This window comes from Rutidosis leptorrhynchoides, unplaced genomic scaffold (genome assembly GCF_046630445.1).
Source record: "Rutidosis leptorrhynchoides isolate AG116_Rl617_1_P2 unplaced genomic scaffold, CSIRO_AGI_Rlap_v1 contig556, whole genome shotgun sequence".
In the NCBI taxonomy this organism is placed as follows: Eukaryota; Viridiplantae; Streptophyta; class Magnoliopsida; order Asterales; family Asteraceae; genus Rutidosis; species Rutidosis leptorrhynchoides.
The window spans coordinates 1-23,019 of NW_027266780.1; the positions used below are offsets into that span (position 1 = coordinate 1).

General features: G+C 32.7%; 4 protein-coding genes across 5 annotated transcripts; 2 read left to right on the top strand and 2 right to left on the bottom strand.

The window, feature by feature from the left end:
• The first annotated feature begins 21 nt into the window (after window positions 1–21).
• Window positions 22–647, top strand: LOC139884469 (ethylene-responsive transcription factor ERF017-like). Its single transcript, XM_071868493.1, is given in 2 exon segments — window positions 22–235; window positions 238–647. Coding segments are annotated over 2 exon segments (624 nt in total).
• Window positions 648–16,113: 15,466 nt separating this feature from the next.
• On the top strand, window positions 16,114–17,726 carry LOC139884470 (syntaxin-51-like). Of its 2 annotated transcripts, none has more exons than XM_071868494.1 (5): window positions 16,114–16,340; window positions 16,694–16,896; window positions 17,049–17,149; window positions 17,257–17,301; window positions 17,595–17,726. In XM_071868494.1, exons 1-5 carry the CDS (start codon window positions 16,123–16,125, stop codon window positions 17,724–17,726), a joined length of 699 nt encoding a protein of 232 aa, XP_071724595.1. In that variant the 5' UTR covers window positions 16,114–16,122. The 2 variants fall into 2 exon arrangements, with proteins under 2 accessions (XP_071724595.1, XP_071724596.1); XM_071868495.1 differs by having other exon boundaries at window positions 16,117–16,331.
• Window positions 17,727–18,335: 609 nt separating this feature from the next.
• On the bottom strand, window positions 18,336–20,590 carry LOC139884465 (cell division protein FtsZ homolog 1, chloroplastic-like). The gene is made up of 5 exons (XM_071868491.1): window positions 20,327–20,590; window positions 19,532–19,631; window positions 19,033–19,430; window positions 18,710–18,943; window positions 18,336–18,563 (listed from the first exon to the last, which is right to left on the bottom strand). Exons 1-5 carry the CDS (start codon window positions 20,588–20,590, stop codon window positions 18,336–18,338), a joined length of 1,224 nt encoding a protein of 407 aa, XP_071724592.1.
• An 870-nt stretch (window positions 20,591–21,460) lies between these two features.
• On the bottom strand, window positions 21,461–22,412 carry LOC139884471 (V-type proton ATPase subunit e1-like). Its single transcript, XM_071868497.1, has 3 exons — window positions 22,315–22,412; window positions 21,998–22,045; window positions 21,461–21,527 (listed from the first exon to the last, which is right to left on the bottom strand). Exons 1-3 carry the CDS (start codon window positions 22,410–22,412, stop codon window positions 21,461–21,463), a joined length of 213 nt encoding a protein of 70 aa, XP_071724598.1.
• Between the last annotated feature and the right edge of the window lie 607 nt (window positions 22,413–23,019).

Consider the following 23,019-nt stretch of genomic DNA (forward strand, 5'->3'; position numbering starts at 1 on the left):
CTTCAAAGTCAAACTCCAGTAATGATGAAACCTGTCAGCGCCGACGAACGGAGCGATAATTCCAAGTATAAGGGAGTACGTAAGCGCAAATGGGGGAAATGGGTCTCCGAAATCAGACTTCCAAACAGTCGTCAACGCATTTGGCTCGGATCCTACAATTCACCCGAGAAGGCGGCGCGTGCTTTCGACGCGGCACTATACTGCCTACGTGGCCGTTCCGCCAAGTTCAATTTCCCGATAACCCGCCGGAAATCGACGGTGGCCGATCCATGACACCGAATGAAATTCAGGCAGCCGCGGCTAAGTACGCGAATGATTTTAATAATCAAGATGAGGAGTCCCACGTGGAAAACGTGGAAGAATCGTCCATGTCAGTTTCTGAAATGCAGACAGAGTCTCCGACTCCATCTGTCTCGTGTACGATGATGAGTAGTGCAACGTTTGATGGGTCGTCGTTTTTTAACCCGTTGACATCATACGGGTCGGGTAATTTCGCGACGGAGTATGGGTTGTACCCGGGTTTCGACGATCTTTCAAACGATATATTCGCACCGTCATCATCAATAGACAACATTGATTACAGGGAGGATAATTACTTATTTGATGGTGGTAATACAAGCCAAGGTTCATTTCTATGGAATTTTTAGAAAACATATACAAAAAGTTGGGACAATTTTGCATACAGGGAAATTATTAACAATTTAGGTTACTGATATTTTTGGACCCATGAATTGATTAATTAGCTGGGTATACTGAGTCGGATGTACCAAATTTTATACGGTTGATCATCTGATTTTTTTAATATCTGTAACTTTGATTATTTCTGTATACATACATACATACATGAGTATATGTGAAGACTACGTACTATTTGTAAGCGTAACTATCTTCACTATCCCACATTAATTCCAAGTCAATCTTATACAAACTCAAAAACTGTACTACATGAATGCATGAATGTAATTTCTAAAGTCTAGCGAAAATATATTGTCAATCGAAGTTTTGTTATGCAATAAATTAAATGATAGGAATTTTGTTATACTCGGCCTGTACTGTACGTCATATATAGTATACGTATTACTAAATGATAGGAGTTTTGTCTTGTCTTGTTTTTAAAGAAACATACTCAGCAAGTTTAATTTGATGTATGACAAAAGGTGCAACTCTTCACTTTGTGCCTTCTATATATACTTTTTTTTTATGTATATTGCGCTTCTTTTAAACGTGGATATAATCTATCCATTTAAAATCTATTCCTACAAAAATTAAATATACATGTATCATCATGATATGTATGAGAAAAATGGACGTGAAAGTTAAGATAGTTCGAATATTATGTAAATGGACCTACCGCCAATCCAAAAAACTAGTATAGTATGTTGAGGATTGTCAATACTTATAAAACACACTAAATATTGATGCTTCATCGATGTGAGATCAACGTTAATAATTGAGCTATTATATTGTATTCTTGGTTTGTCATCAGAGAAAGGAATTATCTTCGGATGAGGCGTAATGCATTAATCTCACTTTGTGGGTGGTATGTATTTTATTACTTCTGCGGCATCATTTTTAGCAATTAACTCATGTATCCGATTCAATAGTTACTTCGCGCTCTCAAAAGTACACCTGGAATTTCAACATGTGCAATATTGGGAAGGCGATCATTCAGAAAAGCTGATTGACAAGTCAGAACTTCCCCACCACAATCTCCCAAAAACAACATCCAAACCATTCTATCCCATATCGGCAAACACGCACCATAGCAATTAAGTGATAAACTAATATCTCAAATCCTCCGCATAATGATTTTGGAGGCATGATTTTTTAACTCGCTCAAAATTGAATTCATCGAATTTATTATGTAAAAAATATTAAAATCGTAAACGATTTGACGCAAACCGCTTACAATTTGTCTAATAAATTCGATTTCGAATGAGTTTGTTTATCATTATCGATGATTTTGACTTTTGAGACCTCGTGATTTTATTTGGACTTCTTTCCGGACCGACCCGGTCTATGGGAAGACTAATAGGAAGGTGAAAAAATAAAAGGAATTCATCCACTCTTAACCATGATTAGCGGACACTTTTTAATGTCATGTGAAGTTAAGGGATAATACATATTATTTTATTAAAACAAGTTAGTGGGCCGGTCGTTGAACGGAAAGTCCATACTTTTAAAAATTAATAATTTAAATATATCATATAAAAAATTATATAATAATTATTTGTATTAAACATTATTAAATCTATGTCACATATTTTATGAAATGTAATTATTTTAACTCTATATCAATTATAATTATTTTGATTTTAGTTCAAAATCTACAATCCTAAAATTTAAAATTTAATTTTTTTTTTCAAAAATAATAAACATAGCAAAAAGTAAAAGTTACATATCAAGATTAATTTCATAATAAAATTTAAAATTGCATCTAATCAATTTGGTTGTTCCTATTGTTTTAAAAATAAGATATGCCTATTTTAATTAAGAATAGAAAAAAAATATAGCAAATTTTTATTAGAAATAATTTTTTAATAAAAAGTTAGAAAAAATAATATATATTATTTTGATTATGAATAAATTTTTTTAATAATATGCACGTTTGAATAGGAAAAAAAGAAGATATGCTCGTTTTAATTAAGAATAGGAAAGATGAATATGATGAATTTTAATTAGAAAAAATTATTAATTGTTTGAAAAATAAGAAACACCCATTTTAATTGAGATAGCGGATTTTTATTGGGATTAATAGTTTAATAAAAATTAGAAAAAAATAATATATATTATAATTTGATTATAAATAATTTTTTTAATAATATGCTCGTTTGAATAGGAAAAAAGAAGACATGTCCGTTTTAATTAGAAACAGCAAAAATTAATATAATTAATTTTAATTAGGAAAAATTATTTAATAAAAAAATAAAATTATAAATAGTGTATTATAATTTTATTAGGAATAATGTTTTTTAAATAATAGATAAGAAATTGATTATGAATAAAATTATTATAATAGGAAAAAGTAATTGGTAGAATTTTATTAAGAATCATTATGTTTTTATTGTGTTTTGATTTCCTAATTAGAATAGCAAAAAAATAATATTATTGACTTAAAGTTGTAACTTGAAACCTGATTAAACTAAAAGTTCTAAAATACATGTGTCAAATTACTATTCATCAATAAAACGCCATGTGTTGAATTTTGATTTGACAATAAAGTTTGCAATTGAATTCGCAATTGAGTTTGCAATTTGAACAATTTAAAATTGAAAAAGTCTTGCTATTGTCTATACGAGTCAGTGAGCCCTTTTGTTGAACGGAAAGTCTGTACCTTTAAAAATTAATAATTTAAATATATCATATAAAAAATTATATAATAATTATTTTTGTTAAAACATTATTAAATCTATGTCAAATATTATATAAAATATAATTATTTTAACTCTATATCAATTATAATTATTTTGATTTTATTTCAAAATCTACAATCGTAAAATATTTTTTTTTTCAAAAATAATAAACATGGTAAAAAGTAAAATTAACATATCAAGATTTAATTTCATAATAAAATTTAAAATTGCATCTAATCAATTTGGTTGTTCCTATTGTTTGAAAAATAAGACATGCTCATTTTAATTAAGAATAGGAAAAAAATATAACTGATTTTTATTAGAAATAATAGTTTAATAAAAAATTAGAAAAAAAATAATATATATATATAAATATTATATTTTAGTTATGAATAATTATTTTTAATAATATGTATATTTGAATACGAAAAAAAGAAAATATGCCCGTTGTAATTAGGAATAAGAAAAATGAATATAATAAATTTTAATTAGGAAAAATTATTTAACTAATAAATAGAAAATTGATTAGGAATAAAATTATTATATTAGAGAAATATAATTGGTATAATTTTATGAGGAATCATTATGTTATTATTGTGTTTTGATTTCCTAATTAAAATAGGAAAATTTTAATTAAGAAAAATTATTAATTGTTTGAAAAATAAGATACGTCCGTTTTAGTTAAGAATAGGAAAAAATATCGCGGATTTTTATTAGGAATAATATTTAATAAAAATTGGAAAAAATAATATATATTATAATTTGATTATGGATTTTTTTTAATAATATGCTCATTTGAATAGAAAAAAAGAAGATATGCCAATTTTAATTAGAAATTGGAAAAAAGAATATAATGAATTTTAATTAAGAAGATTTGTTTAATAAGAAAATTAAATATATCTATATATTGTATTATAATTTTATTAGGAATTTTTTTTTTTAAATAATAGATAGGAAATTGATTATGAATAAAATTATTATATTAAGAAAAAATAATTGGTAAAATTTTATTAGGAATCATGATGTTTTTTTTTGATTTTCTAATTAGAATAAGAATAATAGTAATATTATTGACTTAAAATGGTAACTTGAAATCTAATTAAACTCAAAAATCTAAAACACATGTGTCAAATTACTATTCCTCACACATTGCAATTATCCCTACACAAACTTTCCATCTATGTTACTAAAATCCATTAAAAAAAACAAAAGAACTAAAAAAAGAAAACCTATCATGTTCGCTCTCGGCGCCTCGCGTTCGCGCTTCGCCGTCTTTAATCGGAAGTGACTGTGAGTGGGTTTACAGTAGATCTGATTCTTTGTTTGCCATCTGGTTTTGACTATGGCTTTGGAGAATAATGGTTATGGTTTGTTGGTGAATGGTTCGAAGGGAGGTTGATAAGTAGATCTAGGAAAGTCAGTAAGAGATAGCGGCGTAAAAGGGTCGTCATATGCAACTGGTGTTGCTCCGGTCACCTGGGCTTCTGTGGTTAGTAACAATCGTTCGATTTTTGGTGAGAATTCTCTACGGTTTCATTCCTCCTGCTATTGAGGATGGTGAAAAGTTTGTTAGATTTGATACTTCTGAGGTGATTAGTAGTGTTGAGAAATGAAAGAATGCTTTAGTAGCTACTGTTTATGGTGATAAGCCTGCTTTTATGAAGTTTCAATCGTTTGTGGCTAATCGTTGGATGACCATCGGGTTATTGTCTGTTCATCTGATAAAGGAAAACCTATTTCTTTTGAATTTTGGTTTTGAAGAAGGGAAGCTGAAAGCTCTTAATGGGGGAACATTGGCTTTTAATAATCGGCCGTTATTATTAAGGGAGTGGAAATCATCTATGGATTTTATTCTGGATGATGTGAGGAAAGTACCAATATGGGTTAAGCTCCCAATGCTTCCATTGGTTTTCTGGCAACCTGAGTTTCTGAGCAAGATTGGGAGTGTTTTGGGGACTCCGTTAATAGCTGATCATGTTATGACTCAACAGCGTCGATTGGGTTATGCTTGCATTTATGTAGAGATGGATGTAGTTGGACCGTTCCCACCCTCAGTTTCGACTTGTTGATGATAGAAAATATGAGTACGTTCAACCAGTAGAATATGAGTGGACACCAGTGCATTGTTCGAAATGTCAAAAGTTTGGTCGCAATGCAGTATAGTACAAGGTTGGGAAGAAATCAGTCTGTTTAGGAGACTAAAGCTACTGTGTGGATGAAGAAGAAGGATATAGCTGTGATTGAGGCTTCAACTTCAGTGGTGAATGAGACAATAGCTCCTATTAACAGTGGTTTGCCAAAAGTTGCTATTAGTAGTGATTTGCCTTTTGCTCTTACTCCTGCACCAGTTCTGGCTTCTGCTCAACCTAGTTCAAGTACATAGAAATTTACTAGTACACCAGGGCATAGTGAGACTATTCTGGCAGATGGGAAAGGGGGTAGTTGAAATCCTGTAATACTTAAGAGAGGTTTGAAATCAAAGGGGTTGAAACCAGCTATAGCTCCAAAGATCATTATTCCTCTAGCTTCGGCATGTCCATTATCTTTTTTTGAGGTATGTGTTACTAAAAATGAGAGTATGGCTAGCCCGATTAGTGTTCTGGATTGTAATGAGAAGGCAGTAGTGGGTCAGAGGAATGGAAGACCCCTTGAAAAGGGACGATAATCGCTTCTTGGAACATTAGGAGGTTAAACTCCCCCCTCAAGCAATCAAAAATCAGACGGTTGATTGCTGAGTATCACTTAGTTGCCTGTGGTATAGTAGAGACTCGGGTGCAAGTTAATAACATTAATAGTATTTCGCGTGGCCTCAGTTTCAGACATTGGAGCTTTGCGCACAACATTGACTGCCATCTTTTGGGAAGAATTCGGTTGGTATTTAATTTGGATCGTGTTCAAATAAGCCAGGTTAGTATGTCTTCTCAGTGGATTCATTGTGAGCTTGTGTGTGGAGCTATTAGTATTTGGTGGACTGTAGTTTATGGTGCCAATGCTGCTGATGAGAGATGTGTGTTATAAGATGATTCAAGTGTGTTGGAAAGGAATGTTCAGGGTCCTTGGGTTATCCAGGGTGATTTTTAACACTATGCTAAGAGGGTTTGATAAGATTGGGGGTGTTCGTTTGTTAAATGAAGACATTATTAATTTTGAGCAGTGTTTGTGGTCAAATGGTTTGTTAGAGATGGCAAGCCAGGGATGTCAGTATACATGGTCGAACTACCAAGATGTGGAGGATAGATTTGGTGTAGATTGGACAGAGCATTATTAAATACTGATTGTCGGGATGTCTTCCCGAGAGTGTATGTTGTGAATGTTGAATGTGGTTTGTCGGATCATTTTCCGGTTATGGTACATGTAAAGGAGTTTGATAGAGGGCCATGTAAAATGTTCAGATTTTTTAATATGTGGCAATCTCATTCTCAGTTACAGGAAATCGTAAAGTGGGTGGCAGAAAGGAGCTGTTAGAGGGACTGCTATGTTCAGATTGTGGCACCAATTAAAGTGTACCCGCCAAGCCTTAAAAGTATTAAATAAGAGGGAGTTTTTTTAGATTTCAAACAGAGTGGAGCAATGGAGGCAGGTTGTTGCTTCAATTCAGCTGGTTGTACAGAATGATCCATTAAATGGGCTCTTTCTGGATGAAGAAAGAGCTGTAGTTGGCCATTTTCGGGGATTGTTAGAGCAAGGAAAAGTTTTTTATCATCAGAAGTCAAGGGTGGATTGGGTGAAAATGGGAGATGCAAACACAATATTTTTTCATAATTCGGTTAAGGTTCGTACGGCGAGAAATGCTATCACTAGTTTACTATTGCTAGATAACAGTATTTGTACATATCAGAAGAGGATTAGTGAGCATATGGTGGGGTTTTATAAATATTTATTGGGAACTGCCAGAGGAAAGGAATGTCATGTTGAAGAGGAGGTTCTCATTCGTGGGCCTCTCTTCTTTTTAAATGGACAGTGATAGCTTAAATATGAACGTCTCGATTTTAGAAGTTCATGATGCCTTGTGGGATATTGGTTCTACTAAAGCTCCTGGAGTTGATGGTTTCAATGCATTTTTCTTTAAGAAGAATTGGCATTTGGTAGGAGAAGGGTTCGCTGATGCAGTCTTGTCCTTCTTTAAAATAGGTTGTTTGGCTAAACAATTTAGTGTTACTACGCTCACAATCATCCCAAAGAATGTGAATCCCCAAGGATTGAAAGACTATAGACCTATTGCATGTTGTACGATATTCTATAAGGTGATCTCGAAGATTTTGACGGCGAGATTGGCTAGAGTGTTGCCTGCTCTCATCAGTAAGGTACAATCAACTTTTGTAGCTGGACGGTCGATTACATATAACATCCTAGTTGCTCATGAACTAGTGAGAAGTTATCAAAGTAATGGAGGGGCTCTGCAATGTGCATTTAAAATTGATATCCGAAAGGCTTACGACTCTATTAATTGGGATTTTTTAGAAGAGGTGTTAGTGGGTTTGAGGTTTCCAGCATATTTTGTTACATGGGTTATGGTGTGTGTACGTAAAGTACGATATTCCTTGCTCATGAATAGGAGTATGGAGGGTTATTTTGAGGAGAAGAAAGGAGTCAGAGAAGGAGATCCCATTTTTCCATTACTGTTTGTTCTAGTATCTATCACGTTGTCTCATGGAACCTCATTCGTTTTTCAGGTATCATAAGGGATGCAGCGAGTTGAAGTTGACGCATCTCAGTTTTGCAGATGATCTATTTATATTCTGTAATAGTGATCTTGATTCCGCTGGCTGGCTGTGAGGTCAGTTAAATGCTTTTTCGAATGTCTGTAGTTTGTTTATTAATGATGAAAAAGCTGTGTGTTTTTAAGTGGTGGTGATACTGTTAGTAGAGGGGATGTTTTGCAAATCTGTGGCTTCCAAGAGGGTCAACTGCCGGTGAAATATCTTCGAGTGCCACTGATATCTACTAGACTGAAAAAAGAACACTATAGTGAGCTTGTGGAGAATGTGTCAAACAGACTGTCTGGTTGGGCTGTAAAAGTTCTACCATATGCAGGGAGGTTACAATTGATTAATTCAATCTTGAGGAATATGCAGGTGTTCTGGTGCTTGGCTTTCTTATTGCCAACTTCCATAGTTAAGATGGTAGATGCAAAATGTCGATCTTTTTTATGGACTAGTTTAGAGAGCTCAAGGAGGAGTCCTATTGCTTGAAAAAGTGTCTGTTTGCCCAAAAGTAAAGGGGGTTTAGGGGTGATAAACTTATCAGTGTGGAATAAAGCGGCTATTGGCAAGTAAATCTGGAAGATAGTAACGAAAAAAGTTTCATTATGGGCCATATGGGTAAATAAGACCAAGTTAGAGAGATTGAGCTTCTGGGGAGCTCGTAGGTCACCTGATCCGTCAGCTGCCTGGTCGAATCTATTGAAGTTACGACCAGTGTTTAAAAGAGCTTATCAGTATAATGTGGGTGTATGTAAAAGGGTCTCGTTTTAGTACGATCCTTGGCTTGAGGGTCAGGCCTTAAGAGATATGTTTCCTAGTATCCAATTCTCAAATGCTGAGGTGAAGCGTGATGCTTGGATTACTAATGTATGGAAAAATGGACGTTGGTTATTACCAAGTCCAATTACTGCTAAAATACCGAGTGCTTGGGAGCTTGCAAGGGAAGTACAATTCTCTTATGAGAAGGAGACGACCATTATATGGACTGCTCATAATTCTGGTATATATTCCATTTCATCAGGTTATGAATTGAATCGACGAAAGCTGCCGAAAGTATCTTGGTATTCGGTGGTGTGGGGAAAAAGGTATGTTGAATAAACATAGTTTTATTCTATGGATGGCTGTTAAGGGCAGACTAGTAGTGAAATCTAGATTGTTTAAATGGGGAATATGTAGTAGTCCGGATTGTTGTTTGTGTGGTCAGGCAGATGAAATAATGGAACATTTGTTTTTTAACTGTACTTTTCTAGATCTGTCTGGGATGTTGTAATGCCGACTTGTGATATCCATAGGAGATCTGGGAGATGGAACAGGGAAGTGTCTTGGTTTAATAGGAAGGCTGGAGGCAAATCAGGGATGGCTGAGCCGAGAAGGCTCATGTTTGCAGCTGTGGTATACTTTGTATGGATTGAAAGGAACAATGTTGTATTCAATGCTGGAAATGGAAGCTCGACTGGCGTGGTCAGGCGAATTCGAGATTCGGTGATGCTATTTGCTAGAAGTAATTGTAGTGTTGTTTCTCATTTGCGTTATTAGTTGGCATGTATAGGAGTTATTATGAGATGATCTTTGGTTTGCAAAGGGTCTGTTTTGTATATTTTGGGTGTTTTCTTTTTGGTTTGAAATAAAATTGTGCTTTCACCAAAATAGAAGTAAAAATTATTATTCCTCAATAAGACGCCACTTGTTGAATTTCGATTTTACAATAAAATTTGCGATTGAATTTGCAATTGAGTTTGCAATTGGAACAGTTTAAAATTGAAAGTCTTGTTATTGTCTATACAAGTCAGTGGGCTCGTCCATACCTTTAAAAATTAATAATTTAAACATACCGTATAAAAAATTATATAACAATTATTTGTATCAAACATTATTAAATCTATGTCAAATATTATATAAAATATAATTATTTTAACTCTATATCAATTATAATTATTTTGATTTTATTTCAAAATCTACAATCTTAAAATAAAAAATTTAATTTCTTTTTAAAAATAATAAACATATCAAAAAGTAAAAGTTACATATCAAGATTTAATTTCATAATAAAATTTAAAATTACATGTAATCAATTTGATTGTTCCTATTTTTAAAAAATAAGATATGCCCATTTTAATTTAGAATAGGAAAACAAATATAGCGCATTTTTATTAGAAATAATAGTTTAATAAAAAAATTTGAAAATAATGATAAATATTATACTTTGATTATGAATAATTTTTTTAATAATATACACAAGCTTGAATAGGAAAAAGAATATGTGTCCGTTTTAATTAGGAATAGGAAAAAAGAAATATAATGAATTTTAATCAGGAAAAATTATTAATTTTTTGAAAAATAAAATGTGCTTGTTTAATTAGAAAAAATAATATATATTACAATTTGATTAGAAATAATTTTTTAATAATATGCTCGTTTGAATAGGTTAAAAGAAGACATGTCCGTTTTAAATAGTATAGGAAAAAAGGTTTTAATGAATTTTAATTAGAAAAAATTGTCCAATAAAAAAATTAAAAAAAAATAGTATAGTATACTTTTATTAGGAATTTTTTTTTAAATAATAGATAGGAAATTAATTATGAATAAAATTATTATATTAGAAAAAAGTAATTGTTAGAATTTTATTAGGAATCATTATGATTTTATGGTGTTTTGATTTTCTAATTAGAATAGAAAAAAATAATATTATTGACTTAAAGTTGTAACTTGAAACATAATTAAACTCAAAAATCTAAAATACATGTGTCAAATTACAATTCAGCAATAAGACGCCACTCGTCAAATTTCGATTTTACAACAAAATTTGCAATTGAGTTTTTAATTGGAACAGTTTAAAATTGAAAGTCTTGCTATTGTCTATGACAAGTCAGTGGGCCCGTCCGTACGTTCAAAAATTAATAATTTAAATATATCATATAAAAAATTATATAATTATTATTTGTATTAAACATTATTAAATCTATGTCAAATATAATATAAAATGTAATTATTTTAACTCTATATCAATTATAATTATTTTGATGTCATTTCAAATTCTACAATCCTAAAATTAAATTTTTATTTTGTTTTCAAAAATAATAGATATAGCAAAACGTAAGATTTACATATCAAGATTTGATTTCATAATAAAATTTATAATTGCATCCAATCAGTTTAGTTGTTTCTATTGTTTAAAAAATAAGATATGCCCATTTTAATTAAGAATAGGAAAAAAATATAGCGTATTTTTATTAGGAATAATAGTTTAATAAAAATATTAAAAAAATAATATATATTATATTTTGATTAGGAATAATTTTTATGTCAGTTTGAATAGGAAAAAAGAATATTTGTCCATTTTAGTTAGGAATAGGAAAAAAGAATATAATGAAGTTTAATTAGGAACAATTAAAAATTGTTTGAAAAATAAGATATGCCCATTTTAATTAAGAATTGTAAAAAAATATTGGATTTTTATTAAAAATAATAGTTAAATGAAAAAATTAGAAAAAATAATATATATTATAATTTGATTAGAATTATTTTTTTTATAATATGCACTTTTGAATAGGAAAAATAAGACATGCCCGTCTTAATTAGGAATAGAAAAAAAGAATATAATGAATTTTAATTAGAAAAAATTATTTAATAAAAAAATTTAAAATATATATAGTGTATTATAATTTTCTTAAGAACACGTTATTAAATAATAGATAGGAAATTGATTAGGAATAAAATTATTATATTGAAAAAAGTAATTGGTTGAATTTTATTAGGAATCATTATATTTTTATTATGTAGTTATTTCCTAATTAGAATAGGAAAAAAAATAATATCATTGATTTAAAATTGTAATGTGAAACCTTATTAAACTCAAATAAGTAAAATACATGTGTCAAATTACTATTCATTAATAAAATGCCATGTGTCGAATTTTTATTTGACAATAAAATTTGCAATTGAATTTGCAATTGGAACAAATTTAAAATTGAAAAATTCTCGCTATTGTCTATAACTAGTCGATGGGCCCGTCTGTTGGACGAAAAATTCGTAACTTTAAAAATTAATAATTTAAATATATTTTACAAAAAAATATACAATAATCATTTGTATTAAATATTATTAAATCTATGTCAAATATTAGATCAAAAAGAAATCATTTTAACTTTATATCAATTATAATTATTTTGATTTTATTTCAAAATTTACAATTCTATTAGAATTAAAATTTAGTTTGTTTGAAAAATAAGATATATCCGTTTTAATTACGAATAGGAAAAAAATATTACGGATTTTTATTAGGAATAATTTTTTTAACAATATGCCCATTTGAATAGGAAAAAAGAAGATGTTCCCATTTTAGTTAGAAATAGGAAAGAAGAATATAATGAATTTTAATTAGAAAAATTTGTTAAATAAGAAAATTAGAAAAAATATAGTGTATTATAATTTTATTAAGAATATATTTTCATTGTATTTTGACTGTCTAATTAGGATAAAAAAAATATCATTGACTTAAAATTGTAACTTGAAACCTAATTAAACTCAAAGTTCTAAATTAGGAATATAGTTTAATAAAAGAATTTGAAAAAGATAATATATATTATTATTTGATTAGGAATAATTTTTTTAACAATATGCCATTTGAATAGGAAAAAGAAGAAGATGTGTCCGTTTTAATTAGGAATAGAAAAAAAGAATATAATAAATTTTAATTTGAAAAAATTGTTCAATAAAAAAATAGAAAAAAATACAGTGTATTATAATTTTATTAAGATTTTCTTTAAAAGAAAATAATAGATAAAAAATTGATTAGAAATAAAATTATTATATATTAAGAAAAAGTAATTGGTAGAATTTTATTAGAAATTATTATGTTTTTGTTGTGTTTTGATTTCTTAATTAGAAAAGAGAAAAAAAATAATATCATTGATTTAAAATTATAACTTGAAATCTAATTAAATTCAAAATTTTTATATGCATATATCAAATTATTATTCGTTAATAAAATGACATATGTCAGATGTTGATTTGACAATAAAAATTACAATTGAATTGTAATTAAATTTACAATTAAAACAAATTAAAAAAATTTCTCCATTATTCATAAAAAAAGATATGATATGATGATATAATATGATGATGAGATGATAGATAAGATAATGGTATAATAATACATAAATACCTGTATTTGTTTAAAACTGGTCATGATAAAAAAAAAAAAAAAAGCAGATTGAGAAAACCTTGTATTTTCATTTTCAGGTTCGATCGACCATCTGCTAACTTTCCGTTATCTTTTGTTGACATGTCCATGACGTGGATGACAAAAACAAGACGTCGTCAAAATCTGGTCTATATTCTTAATCAATTAAGATTAAATACCCAAACTACCCCGTTATCTCTCCTCTCCTCTGCAGCGTCCCGTCTCTCACCCTTTCATTTTTTCTCGAACTCCAAATCTGCTCCATCTTCCAAAATGGTTAAACTCAATTTTTTTCCCCATATAAAATAGACTTCCTAGCTAAAGAAGTATAGCATATTAGCCTCCCTTTTAACCCAATCAAAAGAGATTAAGAGAACTCATAAAAGACCTTGCCATCTCTTTATAATCATGCTAAATTAATCCCAACTCATTTTTCATTGATAACATAATTAATCAGTAGCCTTGTAAGTAGTAAGCTTTTATTAATCAGAAAATCGATTTCAAATCTCTACTAAAAGAGTAACCTTTAAAAAGCAGCCATGGACCATGGTATTGCCTGCAAAAAAGGTAATACCTCAGCAATTAGAGCAGAAAAGCGTGCCTTGACAAAATTTGAAAATACAACACTACACCTGGTCATGTTGCTGCAAACTGTCTGTGTTACTAACTTGTGTTTAGAATTGTGTTTACATAGGTCTGCGACAGTATCTATGAGTTGACAATTTTCGTCAAACCTCATTTATTTCAGAAGATATGATTCGATCCTACAGTACAAGTCAGTTTGGGAAATTAGTAACTGATGAATCCTGGTTGATTCGATCCGGATATGGTGGTGATTTGATATTGATACTTAGTTTCCTTGTTGGAAAAGGAAACTGTTAATCAAAGGAAAGTCAACCGGCAAAAGGATTCTACAGAGTATCAATCTCTAATTCAGTAGGGATTCTGTATCAAGGTGATTGCCGAATTAAATAGGAAGATCCTTATTTAATTCTCCACGGCTTGCAGCAGTATAAAAGCAAGACAAAGTGTCAAACCGAATGGCACTTTTCACCTTCTAGTTTGCGATTAAAAGAGCACATTCAAACTTTAGAGAGTTGTCTTTTCAGTACATTACATTTGTGGCACTTGTAATCTGAAAGAGGGTTGCAAGAAGTCCTTATCCGTTTGGTAAGGCATATTGTGTAAGTCCTAGACTGTGCTTGTCTAGGCTGTGTGAGGTTGAGCGAAGAGTACACTTAGTAAAATAGGAAGTAGGTTATAGACGAGCGAGTTGTAACCCGTGTACTGTCCTGTTGTTACAAGAATAGTGGAATACCGTTTTACCTCTGGGCTAGGCCCCGCAGATCTGTTTTAACCTGTTGTTTCAGTCAGTATACCCTTCAGGCCAGAATTAATTTTGAGCTACCAGACGGAATCCAGACTTATCTCCATCCTGAAAAATTACACACAACTAGGTGATGTCCTTAACCATATCCTGATACTGTACCCAGATATATCCCATCACTTGAAGTCGTCTACCCACTGAAGAAAAGAGACGGCGAGACTCGGTATAGAGAAAGAAGAAAGTAGGAGAAGAAGCGAAGAGACAGATCGGTGAGGGTTAGAAAAGAAGAAGTTGGAAAAAGAAATAATGATTTAGTAAAGAATTTTTTTAATATTACATTTTGTACACATAACATTCAGATGTGTCTGTTTTTTATTGGCTTTATTTCGCTGACTGTACACCAGCTAAAGAAAAGTAACGGTGTTGTGTTTCTTCGTTTGCCAAATCGGCAAAAACTAACGGAAAATAAACATACGGTCAATCGAACCTAAGAATAAAAAGACAGGGTTATCTCAATCCACTTTTTCTACCCAGAGTGCTCTGGACCAGGTTTTAAAAAAACACGAGGTGGTATTAATGCATTATCCCATAAGATAATAGGGTTTACTTAACGTTTAAAAGGAAGGGGTAAAATTCTATAAAATACTAAACTTGAGGGTTTTTTTAAAATATTTTATACAGAATAATGGTGGTAAACTGAGACGAAACGCAACGCAACACTATATAAAAAGCCACGTCATTGTTTTTGTATTATTGTCATTAATACAATCATTACCTAATATTCCAATCGAGAACGACGACGGGGCGGTCTGGTCAAACGCCACCGGCTTCAATTTTACTCGTTGATTCATAAACCTCAACCAAAGAAAGCTCGCCGTTTCATCTATATATTCCGTGATATTAATTTTGTTTACCCGATCTTCTCGTTCAATTACGAATCTTAATTCGAATAATTCGAGGTAATCTTTTTGTTTGCTTTTCTTGATTCAATCGATCGTCATCACAATTTCTGAAATTTCCTGCTAATTTTGTTCATAGCGTATGTGATTGTATACTTATTTGGGAGATTTATTGCTAAGTACTTGATTATTTGATTTAAGCTAAGCCCCCGAGCTAAGTTATTACTTTCTGGTCATAAACAATTTAATACAAAAATACTTGTAACGAAAATGGTGATCTTAGCTCCAGGGTCCTTAGTTTTGTTTTTATGTGATTGAATACTGGGGATTTTGCGTTGCTCACTCCATTGCGATCGTGATATCTGTTTAGAATTTTGATAATGGTTTGTGTGTATGACCCTCTGAATCCCTGCTTGTTTATTCTGGCTGCCTATTTGGTAACATACTATGCATGATCGGGAGCCTGTCTAAACTTTAATGTCTTTTTCTTTCCCAAAAAATATTACTGTAGTAAAAATGAACTTCTTATTCGAAAAGCGAGCCAATTTTCATTATAGGCTATTATGAGTTGCTGGTTTCTTCCGCTTTAACCAGAGTTTGTGGTTTCTCTATTGATGTATGTACACAACTACAACTTTTCTGTGTTGTTTGCAGAACAATGGCATCTTCTTCTGATTCATGGATGAAAGAATACAATGAAGCGGTCAAACTCCAAGAAGATATCAGTGGTATGATAACAGAATGGGGTTCGTATCCTGCTTCAGGACCTGATACCCAGCGACATTTGTCTGCCATACGAAGGAAAATTACTATTTTAGGGACTAGATTAGACAGCTTACAGTCCCTTTTGGGTAAACTTCCTGCGAAGCAACCCATGTAAGTATTTATTATTGAACATCATGCTACACATGGTTTATGTATTCAGCCCAAAGCTTGGTTTATGTATCAGCAATTGTTTATTTTTGTTATCTGTGGGCTCGTCTGTGTCCGTGGCAAAGTCACTTAGGAAAGAGTTGTGCCTGTGGAATCATTACTAGAGAGATGTTTCTTGTGCGTGATATCCTCTAGCATTAAAATTTTTGAAGCTAGGAAAAAGAAAACCGGTACCTCTGCCCTTGTATTTGGACAACTCTTGCTAACCATTCAATGTTAATATGCTGTGGAGCGTGGTCCATATAACTTATGCTCTTTTATATGGAGTCCATTTATACTTTCTTTCTTGTATGCAGTTCTGATAAAGAATTGAACCGTCGCAAGGACATGCTGGGGAATCTGAGAACAAAAGTGAAGCAGATGGCTTCTGGACTGAATATGTCAAACTTCGGAAACAGGGACAGCTTGCTTGGGCCAGAAATAAAGCCAGATGCCATGAGTAGAACAGTTGGCTTGGATAACCAAGGCCTCGTTGGTCTTCAGCGACAAATTATGAGAGGTGAGTTTCCTTTTTTGGCTTCTCCCGCATGCATATTCAGACACCCGAACACCCCAGTATTCAGCTTTAGTTGCTGGCTCTATTGGTCTTTTAGTACTTTCTGTTTTGGTTTTGTCTTTGGATTATTATTCACGCTCATTTACTTTAAACAGAGCAAGATGAGGGCCTAGAAAAGTTGGAGGAGACAGTGCTAAGCACAAAGCATATTGCATTGGCAGTCAATGAGGAGCTTGACCTTCACACTAGACTTATTGTATGTATTTTGTTTTTGAATTCTTGTTCATCTCTGTTTTACTTCTCAACGGCAGAATAGGGCAACAGCACGAGTGTTATCTAAATTCATTTTAACTCTCTTTGCAGGATGACTTAGACCAGCATGTTGATGTTACAGATTCTCGCCTGAGGGTACTGCTCTTATTATTTATATATGTTTTATTGATGTATGCAATTTTCTCGATTTCTAAAGAGGAGTACATGTGTAGTGCATGCTCAGTGGAAAATTGCATCATTGATGTTTTCCTCTCTATAAATCGAGCTGTGTTAGTAATTATCCTATGCGATAGGTTTTGAAAATAGGATGCGTGAAGGTTTAACTATGTCCTTGCTCATCTGAATTCTCTTATCTTTTTTGTTTGCTTACTGAATTAATTACTCTTTTGATAGAAGAATTGACAAATCTTATTCTCATCGTGTAACAGAGAGTGCAAAAGAACCTGGCAGTTTTGAACAAACGCACCAAAGGTGGTTGCTCGTGCATGTGCTTGCTTTTTGCAGTCATCGGCATTGTAGTTCTGGTTGTTGTCATATATCTGCTAATCCGATTCTTGTAAATCTCTACAGGGTGAAGACTCCTCCCATCTTTCTATCTATCATGTTTGTTGTGGTGTGTAATTGGTTGACGTTTGTCATGTGTGAAACATAATATAAGTATTTTTCATATTTCTGCTACTCTGCGTCGAGTAAAGGATGAGATGGATTACAATTTACATGTGTCGAACAACCCTGTAAATCATAAGTGAAGTATTTCTTTTTTGTCGTTCCAATTTTACTATATTAAGTGTAATTGATCTTTCTTTCTCAACGTTGTGAATGATAACTTAGCAATGATGTTCGACAACCTCTAAGCTAATTTTGAACACATGATCTCCCTCAAGGAATTGAAAAGCTTCTTACGTAGTATTTCTTTGATAATACAATTGCCAACATCAAAGGTCAGAAAGTTCTGACCACTATCTTTCATTTAACACCGAATTACAATTTCATAGCAGCATTCTGGACAAACAGTAGTACACCATTTAACTTCATGTCCGAAGGAAGGAAGAAACATTATAGGCCTAGAAAAATAACTAAACACTCAGATTTGTGGTCATTTGCTTATCTGAATGAATGAAACAAATGTTCTATAATTAAAAAAGAAAGAAAAAAGAATACGAACAGAATTAGAAGAATAGTCTTGGTCGGGAGTTGGCCGAAACAGGTGAAGGCGAGTCTGGGATTTCACTTTCTTGCCGTATTGTTGTTGCCTTGGGATCTGTTAGAAGCGTCTTTTGAAATGACTGTGAGAAACCTGTTGCGATTATAGTGACATGAATCTCTCCGGTATAACGCTCGTCCACGACTGCCCCAAATATTATGTTAGCTGACGGGTCTGCTAAGCTTGTCACCACCTTATAAAAAAAGTACATGCAAATTTTCAGTACAGCTGATGGGAACCAATGTCGGACTTTTTAAAAGAAAATGACCAATTATGATATTTTTCCTAAATGACAGGTTAAATATAGTATTATTTCATTTAGAATTGAGAAATCTTTACCTGAGACACTTTGTTGACTTCCTGCAAAGTTATGTCTTTTCCGCCAGTAATATTATACACAACTCCAGTAGCTGCCTGGATAGAGGATCCAATCAATGGCGCTAAAGTTGCTTGTCTAGCAGCTTCTTCTGCACGGTTCTTGCTGGAAGAAACGCCAACTCCAAGCATTGCTGTCCCAGAATCTTTCATGACAGCCTTCACATCAGCAAAATCCACGTTCACCAATCCAGGTATCTGCATAGCAAGTGTAAATAAATCCTTAAAGAGGACGAATGAAGAGCTGATGGTATTATAATTTACAAGTGTGACGAAAAACCACTCACCGTAATTATATCTGAAATTCCCTGAACTCCTTGGCGAAGAACATCATCGGCAAGAAGGAAAGCATCCTGAAGTGGTGTTTGCTCATCAGCGATTTCTAGAAGACGGTCGTTGGGAATAACGATAAGAGTGTCGACGTTCATTTGCAACTTCTCAATGGCTTCGAGTGCCTGTACGGATCTTTTACGTCCTTCGAAGATGAAAGGATATGTCACGACACCGACAGTCAAATAACCAGCCTCTTTAGATATCTGAGCAACAACCGGGGCAGCACCGGATCCGGTACCGCCACCCATACCCGCAGTTACGAATACAAGATCGGAGCCTTTTAGGGCATTGGCAATGGCTTCTCTTGATTCTTCGGCAGCCTGTTCACCCAAAAGTGGATTTCCACCAGTACCTACATTGAGAATACACACACAAAAAATACTCAACTATCTAATTCTATACACAGAAAAAAATAAAAAGCTAGCATGTATTATCAAAAGGAGAATGGCAAACCTAGCCCACGAGTCAAAACCTCTCCAATTTGAAGAGGGTTATTCGCTGCAGTTTGTAAAAGTGCTTGAGAATCGGTATTTATGGCATAGAAATCAACACCCTAAATCCAGAACAAACAAGATATCACATAGTTGAAGTTGATAATACATAATTTGTAAAAAAAGCAAGAAATAAATCATTCAATTAGGCTACCTTAATACGATATTGACTAACATTATTAAGTTAAAGGTGTATAGAACGGTCAAGCTAGCATTCAATGGTGTCGTGTTCATTTTACAATTTTAACCATTCAATGAGGAAGCACATTATGTTAAAAATGACCGAATTCTTATAATCGTAACAAGCAAAAAACAGAGAGGTTCAAGAATACTTGCAATATGGAACAGTTAAGCATGGATTCAATCAAAGGGCCATCTCAAGGCTCAAGAGAAATACAACTGGTTACTGGAATTTTGGGACAACAAAACTGGAGCCAAAACTATGGTAAGCCAGCAAATGTGCTTCAGTAAGTCCTCAAAAAATTCAACCTCCAACGATGATGAACAAATAAAACAGAAAGCCGGAAAAATAAAAATTGAAACTGAGCTAATTCTGTTCGGAAACAATAATTGCTTTCAGTAGGAAAGATTTACCGATGAGAATCACTTCAAATTCCAGCAAAACAGCTAATGGTCGAAGAAAGTTCCAAACTTTTTCAATATTTATCAGAAACCAGTAAATGGGTCACTTTAAATCCTAATAACAAACTAACATTTCCAATTCTATTTTAACCAATCCCAAGAAATTGAAACCCACCTGCAAACCACCATTAATCATTCGATTAACAGCATTGTTCCCACCACCTCCTACGCCAACGACCTTTATCTTTGCGGTCTCCACTGGTGAGAATGAACAGCTTATGCCATTCCTTGAACCGAAACAATGACTTCCCCAGACATTTCTTCTAGAGGAGGTCTTATTTCTCGATAGAAATCTCGAAGTGAGTAATGTGTTGTGGTTAAACGAACAGGAGATGTTAGATGACAACGAAGATAATACCTCTAATGGCAGTGTTGCCATTGTATTTCTCCTGGTTTCCTGTTTTATGGTTTGAATTCCTGGTGAAGTAGAGTGATGATGAGTGGAGAGTGAGAGAGGTTTTTAGGGTTTATGGAGTAAGATTAGAGTTTAGTAATTCAAAACAGATTTTGGTCATCTCTTTTCTTTTTCTCGCCTCTCTTTCGCTTTTAAATAAATCAAAGAATTTTCCTTTTAACAGAATTAGTTGAAAAATCGAGGGATGGCCCTACACTGTGGGATGGAATCAAATAAAGGTTTGATTTTTCCAAACAGAAGCCATTTGCCACTCATTACAACATAGTATTGTTGTCCAATCCTATCAAAAAGAAAAGTATTGTTCAACAAAATAGGAAGCTCTTCTCAAAGCTCAATCAAGTTCAACATGTCATCAAAAGATTATCTTTATATACTCCCATGATCCTGTCAATGTGTGTTAACAGTCAGCATGAATCCTCTTTTTTTGAAGCTAGCATGAATCCTCATAAGAGCCAAAGCTTAGCTAAAATTGCAAAACCACATTCCGTGGTCTGAACATTTCCGATGAATGAAAGAGTTGGCAAGAACGATTAGGTCTTCAGCGAACTTACTTCATAATTTATCCAAATTACATGAATTTACATTCGGCATCTCACATCTGATGGACCATCAGCCATTCTTCTCAGACAATATATAGATAAAACGGAACTTATATCAAAAAGGTGAAGTAAATCTGCAATGTTAAACGAATTCATAGTTTATACAGACAAAACATGAGAGCAAAAGGATATTAATCTATGATTTGCCTAAACTCGATATTCTGCCAAGGCTAAACACAGTATCTGCATCTCACTGGTTAGCCAATAAGGTACCACACGCATACTTGAAAGATTTTCACTCCCCCTCGCTCAGAATTGGGACTATGAGAGGTTTCATCTGTGCAAGATATACAATCGCCCACCTAAGAAAGTTCAAAGAAGTATATCAAGATTCAAGGATAAGAAAGTTATGAAATAAATAAAAGACTAACAAGTAGCATTATTTCAGGCTTTTGAGTTTTGTCCCTCTGATTACAGTCTTGCTAACTTCTAAGAAAGATGAATTTCCAATCTGCTGAAGAATTCTATTTCTAAAGTTTTCAGGGTGAAAATCTAATGCAACCAATCCGCGAACAATTTTAATCTTTATGAAGCACATTTGCCGATGAATATCCAACAATACAAGGGGAATAAGTTATCAAAAACTAAATTTGATAAATCAAATAAATGAGCCTTCCATCCAGAATTTATTTGAACTTATCTTGATCACAAACTCTTATCTCAGTTTCCTATTCTAAGTTCTAAATGAAACTTTCTGAATTCAAAGAGACATGAACACTGAATAGCACATTGAACTTGAAAACAACGAAGGCCGACGCAAACACAAACTTACATCATCCAACAGCAAACGGTCGCCGTCATAATCAATGTAAGAAGCAGCCTGCATCATTATATACATCAGTGAATATGTAGTACATCGCACAATAGTTCTTTAGTGTAAATTCAAAACAACCGAAAATTCACGACCAGATTAATCCCAGAACATTCAATTCAAATCTTTAAGTCAAAATTCTCAATCTGTTCAATGCTAGCATGAACTAGAAATGAATAACATTACAAAAATATCAATTTGGCAATTATAATGGACGAGTGATATATATCTCCATTGACATTGTATCATATTGCAAGGCATAGAGAGAGAATACTTACAGATTAGTAGAGGGCCCTCTGTTGCAGCAAATTCTGGTACAAAGTGAAGCAATGAATCCAGTCAAAACGAAGATAAGGCTTGTCACCACGAAACCCATATCTAATTCGCTAGATCTCAATGCGGGCAATCGAAGATCGGATCAATCAATCAATTCTCTACAAGATTAAAAAAAAAAAAAATGGAAATTCTGAAAACAGAAGAATCAAGGTCCTTATAAACTTTATATATCATTGAAAATGAATAAGAGCACGGAATTAAACGAGAGAGCTAAAGTGGGATCTTACATGAATTTGGAGCTCGAATCGAATAGATCGATCTTGTCGTTTCAGTTCACGTTAAGAGATGGTAATCTTCCTCCCTTGAATACAGACAAATAAGCATAATAATTGGTCTTCATGCAAGTTTTATCTTAAAGAGTTTTTACTAGGCCCATTGGGCCATTAATGGGCTTCATAGGCTGTAATTAAATTTGGGACAAAACCGGTAAGGGCTGGTAATGAGCCGAATCGGCTCGTGAAAACTGTTGAGGTTCGATTCGATAAGTTTTGACTCATAGCGAGATAGAGTATGTAATTCTGAAGTCATTTACTTGAATATAGTATATCATATCGATCTCTTCTCACAAAGTCAAAATTTGGTGCCTTGATTTCCTAAGTTTAATTTAGATATTTCTTCTCACTCGTGCTTACAACAAAGTGAAAAAG